Below are 11,897 nucleotides of genomic sequence, written 5' to 3'. Positions count from 1 at the left end.
GACGAGCAGAGACACCACAGAGCCTTTCAAAACAGGGTTATTTGGGTGATTCATTACAAAAACTGGTCCCTGCTCCTCCACAGGCACCGGCCCTGGGAGCAGCAGAGCCTGGAGTCCCGGGGTGGGGTGTTCCCGGGTGGGATGTTCCTGGGGGGATGTCCCCGGGTGGGATGTCTGGCGTGGAGGCAGCTGGCAGTCCATCAGAGGGGCAGGTCCGTGCCGGGAGCGCTGGGCTCTCACTTGTGCTTGGCCCGAGGGAACTCGCTGCGTCCCTTGTCACGGCCCCCGAAGTAGCGCACCCTGTGGATGGCCTGGAGCTGCTCCTCGATGGTGGCCCGGATGTCCATGTCGTCGGGGATGTGCACGTAGCGGACGTTCCTGCCGGTGACAAACAGCTCGTCCAGGTGGGACACGGCGCCGTGCCGGTCCGTGAGCGTCACCTCGGCCAGGCGCACGTTCATGAAGGCGTCCACGCTGGTGACGGACCCCACGGCCGCGCTCTCGTCACGCAGCTCCACCGTGGTGACGCGGCCCCGCAGGCCCTGCAGCAGGATCACCAGGCTGTTCTCGGCGATGGTGCGCTCCTTCAGCGAGTGGCTCACCTCCATGGCGGCTGGAGGGACAGGCCGGGGAATGGGGACAGGGCACGGCACGCCTCGCACGCCCACCTGCACGTGTACAACCTGTTACACACAGACCTGCCCATGTACAACCTGTTACACACAGACCTGCACATGTACAACCTGTCACACACCCATGTCCACATGTACCACCTGTCAGACGCTCACCTGCACACGTACAACCTGTTACACACTCACCCGCACATGTATCACCCCTGCATACACACCTGCTCATGTACCACCTGTCACACACACACACCTGGTGCACATGTACCACCCCTGCATGCACACCTGCACACACACCTGCACATGTACCACCTGTCACACGCTCACCTGCACATGTATCACCCCTGCATACACACCTGCACATGTACCACCTGTCAGACGCTCACCTGCACATGTTATCAGCCCTGCACATGTACCACCCTTGCACACCCACCTGCACATGTACCACCTGTCACACACAGACCTACACATGTACAACCTGTCACACACACACCTGCACATGTACAACCTGTTACACACAGACCTGCACATGTACAACCTGTCACACACCCATGTCCACATGTACCACCTGTCAGACGCTCACCTGCACACGTACAACCTGTTACACACACACCTGGTGCACATGTACCACCCCTGCATACACACCTGCACACACACCTGCACATGTACCACCTGTCACACGCTCACCTGCACATGTATCACCCCTGCATACACACCTGCACATGTACCACCTGTCACACACACACACCTGGTGCACATGTACCACCCCTGCATACACACCTGCATACACACCTGCACATGTACCACCTGTCAGACGCTCACCTGCACATGTTATCAGCCCTGCACATGTACCACCCTTGCACACCCACCTGCACATGTACCACCTGTCACACACAGACCTACACATGTACAACCTGTCACACACACACCTGCACATGTACAACCTGTTACACACAGACCTGCACATGTACAACCTGTCACACACCCATGTCCACATGTACCACCTGTCAGACGCTCACCTGCACACGTACAACCTGTTACACACACACCTGGTGCACATGTACCACCCCTGCATACACACCTGCACACACACCTGCACATGTACCACCTGTCACACGCCCACCTGCACATGTATCACCCCTGCACATGTACCACCTGTCACACACACACACCTGGTGCACATGTACCACACCTGCACATCCACCTGCATGTGCACCACCCCTTGCACTCGCTTAAACTCGCACCTGCACACGTACCACCCTTGGCACATTCACCTCTTTATACACCACCTCTCTCACGCTCACCTGCTCTGACCTGCATTCGCACCACTCCCCGCACACTCACCAGCACATGTACCACCCCTGCACACACACTTGCACAAGTACCATTCCTTGCAGGCTCACCAGCACTTACACCCCCTCCTTGCACACTCACCGCACTCTGCCCTCTCTCCAGTCACTCCCATTCTCCCCGCAAACCCCTCCTTGCGCGCTGGGGTCCTCCGCGCCTCCCCCCGCACTCTCCCCTGCACACACACTCACAGCCCCCCCCACCCCGCACACTCTCCGTCCCTCTCCCAGGTCACCCCCATTCTATCCTTGCCCCCCATCCCGATACACCGCGGGTCGCGTTTCCCGCCCCCGCACGCGCCCCCCGCGCACTCACGCGGCCCTTCCCGCGCGACCGCGCGCGCCGCCCCGCCCCTGCGCACGCGCGGCCCCGGCCCCTGCCGGGAAAGGGCGGGAAAGACACGCCCCCCTCCCCGCCCGGTGCTGTCCCGGTATTCCCGGCGCTGTCCTGGTGTTTTCGGTGCTATCCCGGTATTTCCGGCGCTGTCCTGTTGTTCCTGGTGCTGTCCCGGTGTTCTTGGTGCTGTCCTGGTGTCCCCGGTGCTGTCCCGGTATTCCCGGTGCTGTCCCGGTGTTGCCCCGGTATTCCCGGTGCTGTCCCGGTATTCCCGGTGCTGTCCCGGTGTTGCCCCGGTATTCCCGGTGCTCTCCCGGTGCCGTCCCGGTGTTCCCGGTACTGGTCACAGCCCGTCCATCAGCGCCAGCAGGTCCTCGCCCTTCCCGGCGCTGTCCGGGCGCGGCTCCGCCACCTCCATCTCCCCCAGGATTCGGGACAGCTCCGCCTGCCGCTCCTGCGGGACACACACCGCGCTCAGACCCCCGCGCCCGGCACTGGGACGTGCCCCTTCACCACCCAACCTGCCCTGGTGTTTGTCAGGATTCGAGTTCTCTTAGTGAATAATCACCAGTTCCACTGGCTTGGTGGAAAATTTATGAGTTATTTATGAGCTTAAGTGAAATGGGGTAATGTTATTTTCAAGTCACTGTTCTGGGTGAAATTCAACTCTTAGCAAGGCAGGAATGGTGAGAACCAGTGGTGGGAAACGGTACCTGTGTGGCTTCGATGTTGATAACCTTGTAGGACAACTCCTCTGGTCTAGTCTGTGCAGCGTGTCTGTATGAAAAACATGGAAAGGGTGGTTTATTCCATGAAGACATGCAAGGCAATGATAGAAAACAGGTTTCATGAGGCTCCTGTAGGCATGAAGGATGCCCAGAGGAAGCCTACAGGGCCTGGGTGGACAGAGCCTGGAGCCACCATGGCAGGGTGGACCTAAAGGATCCTTAAGGTCCCTCCCAACCCAAATCATCCTTGGATTCTATGAAGTTTTGACAGTGACCCTAATCCTACTTGTCAAATTAATGTATTGACCCCAGTTTGGAGGCTTTTCCCTGTTAAGTGTAGAAGAGCAGGAATATCTCTGTAGTTGAGATTCAAAGTAGGTAAAAGCATCTTTCTAAAGGCTGGAGGGATCTCTCTGTCCCTCCAGACAGACCCAAGCACAGATCCAGCCAGTGGCACTGGGAGCAAGGCTGTGCATCACAGGAGACACCTGGAGCAGAACAACACAAGGGCTAAACCCTGCTGGTCTGTCCTTGAAGCTGTTGAGGGTCAGCTTTGGTCTCCATGTGGCCCCCAAACCAATCAGGACTAGAACATACTCTTCCTCCTCGTCGGTGGTGAACAAATTCAGCCGAAATCCCGACTCGCCACCACCAGGTTTCTGGATGTCCAAACCCCCCAGCAGCCGGGCCAGGAAGTTCAGCTCTTCCTTAGCAAGAGGGTTGGGGGCTGTGTTCTCCTGCAGGAAACAGCAACAGGCCCACAGGGCATTTATCAGGGAGATGAAGCCTGGAAGGAGTTTTGTTTTCTCATATTCCATAAATGTCCTTCAGAGGGATATAAACATTTCTGTGTGGTTCCCAGGGACAGGTTGTGCAGGTAACCAGTAACCACCAGCCATACATTGGGAATGGCTGCTTGAATTTACAGACCCAGGACAAGGTGAATTAATTCTAATACAAGCTAAATGAAACAGCTGAGAAATCTGTAAGCCCAGCTTTGTTTTCTGAGGAGACTAAAATAGAAGCAAGCACACCCTTGCATAAGCCTGTGGGTTCTTTGGGAAAATGTGCCCTTCCCCTGGCTCCAAAGAGACTGGGAGGACTGGATGAGGCCCTAAGAAGGACAGAAGAGCTTCCCTGAAATTATCCCATACCTGGAGACAAAGAAGTTGGCCAATTCAACCAGTGACAGACCATGACAACACTGACCTTTGCATGGGATGCCATGTTTTTGGATGATCCTGCCATGTGTGTCTCCACTGGCCGACTCACACTGTACCTGGAGGGAAAAACACACAAGGAAGAAGTTACTGGGATGAGGGACAGGAATTGGAGGGATCAGCACAGGATCCAGAACTTTAGGATATTTTTCTGAAGACTGTGAACAGCTGCAATGAGAAGTTACAGCTCAGCTTGGTGCAGTATTGAGGCACTCAGGTGTGTGAGGGACATAAAACTAAGTTTTGCTCTTTCCCACAGCTCTTTAGAGACACTGTCCACTTGTGTCCTGGTGCAGGGCAGCACTTTGTGACAAAGTCATGCTGATAATGGCAAAAGAGGCAAAGCCACACAGCTTCTGAACAATCCATATCCATCAACTTTTCATTCAGGTTTCTACACAGGACAAAAGTTACTTACATATTTGTTCCAAGTTTGAGGACTCTGTCTCCATAAAGCTCAAAAGATCCTTCTCTTTGTGGAGTAACGTAATTCCCAGCAGTGGTGAACTCAGTCCTTTTAACTTCCACTCCTTTGTGATTGAACATCCTTAAAACCAAGACATTATTGAAACAGTTAGTAGTTTTATCCTGATTTTCAGCACCTACTTCCTCTGCTTCCTGAATAAGGGCAATAAAACCCTGTTTTGTATATTGGTAAATCCCTTTTACAGGGTAAATGACTAATAGCCCATTTACTGGGATAGAGAATTCCAGAAGCAGCTCAGCATTTTATTGCTTGGTGACTTAGTCACAGATTCTGCCCTTTAAATAGTATTTACTGGAGTTCAGCTATCCCTGCAACAGGAATGGCACTTTGAGCTGGATTCCTGAGTCCTCTGGGCACTCCCTGAGCAGCCCCACAAAGGCACAGACTCACCTGATGAGCCCTGGGACCTCTGTGCCCCACGGGACAGGACCTGAGATGGGCAGCACGAAGCGACCGTTCGAGTTTTGCACTTTGTCCTTCAGGAAGATGGAGACCTGCAAAAGAACATCAGACCCTGGGGAAAATCAGCCACCTGCCTCCTGATCCCAGTTCTCTGAAGTCTGAGCTTAAGCCTCCCTGCCTAGGCTGGGGGGTTTGGGTGTGTATGTAGAGACTATGATAGGAAGCCTGTAATGTGGAGTTGTGGTCCAGAGGGTGGGAACTGATCTAAGATTAAAAAAATTATATTAAAAAGTATTTCCTGTTTATGCACTTGAGTGTGGTTGGTTAACTTAGAGAATATCAAGGCTTCAAACTCAGGTTCTTTCTTATCAAGTTTCTAAAAGGAAAAACAGATTTATCAACAATCATACCAGCAGAGATTCCTTTGTTCATAACATTTTGGAATTATTCAGTATTATTGCAGTAGATGTGCTTCATTTGTGAAATTTGAGTGCAATTACAAGCACATCAAGACAACTGAAAAGCACAAGTAACAAACCAAAACCAAACCCCTTTGTATTCCAGTCCAAACTCCCTGTCATTCTCCCTGCCTGGTTTTATTGGGTTCTTACCCTGATGTGCATGTCCTGAAAGAAAATGAGGAGTGTTTGCCTGATGAGCTGGAATTCACCATCAGAGAGACAGCTGTAGGTCTGGAAAAGGAAAACCATCATGCAAGGCTTTGCAAATGTTCCAAGTCCCACCCAGGGAAAGGGGGAAACAAGTATTTCAGAATACTCTGATACACAGAATATACAGTATATTCTGACCCACTTGCAGGGGAAGCAGAGATGCTGCAAGGGGGCTGCTGGTCATTATCAGTAATTATTGTCTGTGACTCAAGTTTGACTTAATTTCTGCTGGAGCCAGTGGAGACTTAAATCAGGCTGAATAAGCAATATATTGATTTAAACTGGGCCAGTGGAAAAACACCACTTGACTCATAGACATGTCCAATGCAGTATTTAGTCTCTAAGGTTAACTGGAAAGATGTAAAAAACCATAAAATCAAACCACAGTTGGATTTTCTGAGGATTCTCACTTCGATCAGCTGCCGGAAGGTCTCATCCACCTGGTTCAGAATGGCAGGGGACTCGTAGACAAAATCCTTGATGGCATCCAGGTGGTTGAATGTGATCAGCAGAATGTCCCTGGGCCGAGGGCACAGCAGCACTTGGTACTTGAAGGCCATGGTCATGAGGTCGTAGAGCTGCAAGGGAAAGAATCAGAGTTGGGAAGGGGCTGGAGCAGCTGAAGGAGCTGGGGGGCTCAGCCTGGAGAAAAGGAGGCTCAGGGTAGTTCGGGCTCTGCTCCAGGAACAGGGACAGGAGGAGAAGGAATGGCCTCAGGCTGTGCCAGAGAAGGTTCAGGTTGGACATCAGGAGGATTTTTTTCCTGGAAAAGGCAGTCAGGCATTGGAAGGGGCTGTCCAGGGAGGTTTGGAGTGCCCACATTTGGAGGTGTCCAAGGCAGGACTGGCCATGGCACTCAGTGCTGGGGGACAAGGTGGGCATCGGGCACAGGGTGGATTCAGTGATCTTGGAGGGCTTTTCCAACCTGACTGGTTCTATGAATTTCAGCAGCCCAGACACCCAGGTGGATGGCTCTCTGGCAGTCTCATTCCTGCCACTTTTACCTAAATTGGCTACTTTTTTCCTAAAGTAGTACCTGCAGCTGCCAGACCATGAGTATCAGTACAGAAATACAGATATTTATAGGCACCCACAGACATGTATATTTTTAATACTTATGAAAACATCTGATAAACAAAGCTTAGTGAACTTCTTAAAATCAAACACTGAGCTACTAAAGCAGAAATATTCAGTTCTGAAGTAGCTGATACCACCATGGATCTCCCAAAAGCTTCTGTGTCCGAGAGCCATTTTCACAAAGAAAGCAAATGGAAAGGGGGCTCTTCTAAAGTGCTAAAGCCATGGGCTAATTATCACGATGGAAACTCATGAGGGGCTGCAGGGGAGCACAGCCAGGCTGGGCAGGAGGTCCCTGGTACCTTGTCCATGCTGGCCTGGTTCAGTCTCATGATGGAGGCGTGAGCCAGCCGGTCGTACACGGTCCTCAGGGCTTTCTTGGAATAGAGTTCCTGGGGCTTGAACAGCTCCTCCATGAACTTCTTATTGAACATGGTGGCAATTATGTCGTTCATAACTGCAAAGACAGAGAGGATCTGTTGTTTGCTTCACAACAGCCCGTCCCTGGGGTCCATCCCACACAGACACGGAGCTCACACTGGAGCTGCCCTGTGAGAGCAGGGACAGAGCACAGGAGAGGGGGAACAGCATCTCCCAATCCAACACACCCCTCACTCCTGCCTGGGCTGAGCCAGCTGATGTCCCCCGGGGCACAAACCACCTGAGCTGAAGGCAGCAGTCCCTGTTTCCCAGTGGGAATAAGGCTGGCTTTGTTGCCTTGGTTTTACAGCTGGAGGTTGTTACTCTTCACTTTTAAATCACATTGTTATAGGCTGTTCTGACATGTCATTATCTAGAAAAGCTCCAGTTCTGCTTCCTAAGGAAACTATTTTGCATCACTCTTGAGTTCTGCAGACTGCAACTACCTGGCTGTGCCTGTCCCTTGTTCCCCTCTGACACTGCCAGTCTATTTTTTCCCCTCTCAACAGAAGCTCCTGAATGACTCAGGGCTCTCTGTAGTCTTTATTCCAAACGGATTAAAACTGGCAGGTATTAAAGGAAGCATTTATATCCCTGGGGTCTGTGTCAGCCCATTCAGGGCTCTCACAGCTGCAACACCTGCAGGCACTGGAGCAGCTCAAAGGCAGAACTCCAAAATTCCTCATTTTTAAGGTGTAAATTTAGACATGGAACTGGTTTGTGACATACTGAGGGGTTTGCAGAGCTCAGGAGTGCTGAGGGTGAGGGCTGTGCTCTGGACAGTCAGCTTTTAATGCACAGAAAATAGAAAACATTTTGCAGTGGTTCAGGCAAATGCAGCATCTGAGCTTTTGTGCTGGATCAGATATTTTATTATCTCCCTGATAGACTTTACAGAGTTATCACCAATAAACATTTATTTCTATATCAAAAGAATGGTAAATGAAAATGTCAGGTCACACAGATTACTGTACAAACATGGATTTTCCTAAGCAGCTGACTATTACTGAAGCCCATAATGTCAGGCAATTCTTGTGGATTAAAAAAAATCGCAGAATAAGTAATAAAAAGAAAAGGAGAAAGAGAAAAAGTGAACATAGAGGTAGTGGTGGTGATCAGTGGTTTGAATTGCTGCCTTAATGATTCCCTGGGGGGTCAAAGACGTGGCTTTTCACACCTGTCCTACACCAACAGCCAAAAGAAAGGTCATGTCCCTGTCACTTCACCTCTTCCCACAGGATTAACTCCCTGGGAACATTGCTGGGAGTCTGGGCAGGGTTCCTGAGGGCAGGGGCCTCCTGAGGTGCTTCTCCCTCCTCACTAAACCTGCTGGTTACAGGTTCCTCCTGCACTGGTCACACACAGCTCAGCACCTGACAGGGCTCACTAGTCCTGGTTTAAGTACCCAAACCCCACAGATTCTCAGCTCCCAAAGAGTGGAATACAAATACACCTAAGTATAAACAAGAAAAAAAGTCCCTCCTTCCTCCCTTCCTTTCAAATAAACTGTCCATGAAACAATCCCTACTTGCAATCTGAGGCAGAAATCCTCACTTTTCTGAGTGGAGAAAATCAAACATTATTAGTATCTGTTTCATTTTGCAAGGAATCAATTATGACCAAAAAAAGAACTTTAGCCTTATACTGATATCAAGAGAAGCATTTTTAAGCTGCTTGTGTGTGCTGCCCACACAAAGGCTCCTCCTGTCTTTGGAGAGTCACAAATAACCCAAAACACCACCAGGAGACAGACACCTCCCAGTCCAGTGATTTCTCAAGGGAACTGAAGCTCTGTGTGAACCACACACCCAGCCTGACATAAATTACCTTCTGGAATTAAAACCTCTTATGTGGGCTATAAAAAGAACTGAGAAAGACATAAAAAATCTCAGTAAAGGGCAAATCTCATACAGTTTGATAATAAATCTGTCACATGTTGGGTAATGACACAGAAAAGGTCTTAGGGAGGCCCTGGGGAGCTGCTCACACTGCCATGGCAGGTGACACTGGAGTGCTGGCCTGGGGACAGGGCACAAGCAACACAGCAGAAAGCAGAGAGGGGGATCATCAGCTGGGGTGGGAAACCAGTACAGGCAACCAGGCAACTCCTCATTGTTTTGGATGGGATAATATGGAATATGTTATTAGACTTGTGAGATGCTAAAGGTTGGGAAAAGGTGTTCTTGGGAAACAGGAAAATAAGCTGGGACAAACTCCAGGCTAACAGTGTCTAAATATTAAAACCTACCAATGATGCTTATTTTGAAAAGCATGAATTATAACCCTGATCTCTGGTAAAAAAGGGCTGCTCAGGACACTGGAAGTTCTGCTCATGCTCACTTAGCAAAAAACTTGGTGGGGAAGTAGATAGGATGGGAATGCCTTCAGTCTTCCCTGGAGTTCACCTGTCCAAACCCTGAGCAGTGAATTAGATAAAACCTTAGGAAAATGGAGTGTACCCAATATTCCTGCATTTAAGCAGGAAAACAACCTTCACAATGCTCACACAATTACATGCTTGCATTAAAACAATGCTAGAGAAACACAAATTATTGTGACAGGAAAGACCACTGGGATAATAAGTTTTGATCCATTTATTAATTAACAACTGATTTTTGAGGCCGTATGACTTTGAGACGCTGTTTTCTCTCAGACCTACAAAGTGCATTTTAAGGAGCAGGTGAGCATTACTGTTCATTTGTGGCACTGCCTGAAGGCTGCAGGAGCAGCCCTGGGGGGGTTCAGGCAGGGTGAGCCCCAGGTGAGCACGTGGGGTTGGACTGTGCATGCAGCCAGCAGTTACTGTACCTCGTTTCCTGTCCACATCTGTCCATTCATCTACACGAAGCATAAAACAAAACATCATTCAAGAAGTAAGAACAAGAGTAGTAAGGAGAAGAAAAGAAATAAATTAAAAAAAAAAGAAAGAAAAAGCTAACTAATGGATTTTGCCTCTTCTCATCAGCATTTAGCACTGGAGAATCCTGCCCTCCCCTTGGATAAACTCCTGCTGCTTCAACGCACATCAATTTTTACCCTTTGCATCGAGCTTGGGAAGTTTTCAGTTGTATTTTGCACTTACAAGTGAACAATATTTCAGTGAACAGCTTTAAGCATTAACAAACATTTCAGTGTGGATGAACCACATCTCAGTGAAATTAACACCCAGTTCTTTGGAAGATAAAAATCCACGTGTGGATAAACTAGAACAGATCCAATTCTCGTGCTGAGCTACTCCACCAAGATGAAATTTAGTTTGAACTCTAAACTCGGCCCTGTATGAGCAGCAGTAAACTTTTGTCAGATCATTCTCTCAGGACACAAATGAATAATTACAAATTGCACCCTCACAACAATACAATAATTACCCTTTGTTGTTTGGCACTTTATGCAGGACAGGCAGAAAGGATAAACATAACAATCTCTTTAATACCGAGCTCAAATCAATTTGATCTTTTATTAGAATATCCCGGAGCTTCCCCAGGCACATTCCCCATCCCATGACAGGGAGCTGCAAGGACTGGGAAAGCGAAGCTGTGGTCATTTAAAGTGGAAACCCAAGGGGTGTTGGGCTGGGAGCTGGAGTTTTGTGCCGCAGGTGAAGGCACAGGGTGGTACAAGGATTGTACCAAGGATGTACCAAATGCAGCTTGAGAGATTGTATAAAAGCCAGACAAGGGCTTCAGGAGCCATGTTTGTGTTATTTGAATTTAACACAACTGCCTGTGCTGCTTCTGCACAGGCTTTACAAATTTATTCTTGGACACTCCTTCCTGTTGCAAATCCACCTGAACCGTCCAAAGCAGTCCAGGATCTGGGCTGGCATAACCAAACCCTGAGCTCTGTTGAGTCCAAAAAGCACATTTTTGAAGCTTTAACCCCCGAACCAAGCACAAAAACACCGACGCAGGCTCCGATCCCTCCTTGTCTGCGAGAATCTCCCAAACCTGCCCCAGCAGCACCTTCGGGAGCTGCTCCCGCTGAAACTTCCCAGAGCCCACCAACTCAGGGCAGCGCTCCCCATTCGGGACGAGGAAACACAGAGGATTAATTAGTGCGGTAATCACTGCGGCAATTACTGCGGCGGAGCCGTCAAACCGGGGCGAGGAACTCCCGCCCCGGACCGACGCCCGGCAGCATCCCCGGTGACAGCGCAGCGAGTCCGTGTGTCCCGCAGCGACATCCCGGGAACCGGGAGCGGCCCCAGAGGAGGCAGAGCCCTGCCCGGGGCACCGGAGCGACCCCCGGGGCGGGGGTGCAGGACCGGCCGCCGCCCGGCGCTCACCTTTGCGCGCCTTCTCCCCGGGGATGCTCTGTGCGCGCAGCCGCTGGTCCAGGATGTAGAGCATCTCTCCGCCCAGGTTCAGGAAGAGCAGCGGCAGCGTCCGCGAAGACATGGCCCCGGTCCCCGCTCGCAGCCGCCGCCGCTGCCCGGCAACCAAGCGCCAATCGGGCCGCGCCGTCTTGGCCGGGCGGGACACGCGTGCGCATCGTGCGGGGCCCCGTGCGGGGCATCCCGCGTTGGGAGGGACCTTAAAGGCCATCCCGTTCTACCCACCTGCCATGGGCAGCGACACCTC

The 11,897-nt window shown here is 50.7% G+C and overlaps 2 protein-coding genes across 6 annotated transcripts; both read right to left on the bottom strand.

Annotated features, from left to right (window-relative positions):
* Positions 1 to 21: 21 nt before the first annotated feature.
* LSM10 (LSM10, U7 small nuclear RNA associated) lies at positions 22 to 2,351 on the bottom strand. Of its 4 annotated transcripts, none has more exons than XM_071576880.1 (2): positions 2,292 to 2,351; positions 22 to 613 (listed from the first exon to the last, which is right to left on the bottom strand). In XM_071576880.1, exon 2 carries the CDS (start codon positions 606 to 608, stop codon positions 237 to 239), a length of 372 nt encoding a protein of 123 aa, XP_071432981.1. In that variant the 5' UTR covers positions 609 to 613; positions 2,292 to 2,351; the 3' UTR covers positions 22 to 236. The 4 variants fall into 4 exon arrangements, with proteins under 4 accessions (XP_071432981.1, XP_071432980.1, XP_071432978.1 ...); XM_071576879.1 differs by having other exon boundaries at positions 22 to 683; positions 2,292 to 2,347; XM_071576877.1 differs by having other exon boundaries at positions 22 to 668; positions 2,292 to 2,345.
* A 211-nt stretch (positions 2,352 to 2,562) lies between these two features.
* OSCP1 (organic solute carrier partner 1) lies at positions 2,563 to 11,737 on the bottom strand. Of its 2 annotated transcripts, XM_071576875.1 has the most exons (11): positions 11,603 to 11,737; positions 10,126 to 10,155; positions 7,200 to 7,354; positions 6,231 to 6,398; positions 5,761 to 5,841; positions 5,138 to 5,241; positions 4,679 to 4,807; positions 4,250 to 4,319; positions 3,638 to 3,777; positions 3,026 to 3,089; positions 2,563 to 2,766 (listed from the first exon to the last, which is right to left on the bottom strand). In XM_071576875.1, the coding sequence occupies exons 1-11, from the start codon at positions 11,712 to 11,714 to the stop codon at positions 2,656 to 2,658; spliced, it is 1,164 nt and encodes a 387-aa protein (XP_071432976.1). In that variant the 5' UTR covers positions 11,715 to 11,737; the 3' UTR covers positions 2,563 to 2,655. The 2 variants fall into 2 exon arrangements, with proteins under 2 accessions (XP_071432976.1, XP_071432977.1); XM_071576876.1 differs by lacking the exon at positions 10,126 to 10,155.
* Between the last annotated feature and the right edge of the window lie 160 nt (positions 11,738 to 11,897).

This window comes from Pithys albifrons, chromosome 24 (assembly GCF_047495875.1).
Source record: "Pithys albifrons albifrons isolate INPA30051 chromosome 24, PitAlb_v1, whole genome shotgun sequence".
Taxonomy (NCBI): domain Eukaryota; kingdom Metazoa; phylum Chordata; class Aves; order Passeriformes; family Thamnophilidae; genus Pithys; species Pithys albifrons.
The sequence above is the reverse complement of the archived record's forward strand: the minus strand, read 5'-3'. Positions and strand labels throughout refer to the sequence as shown.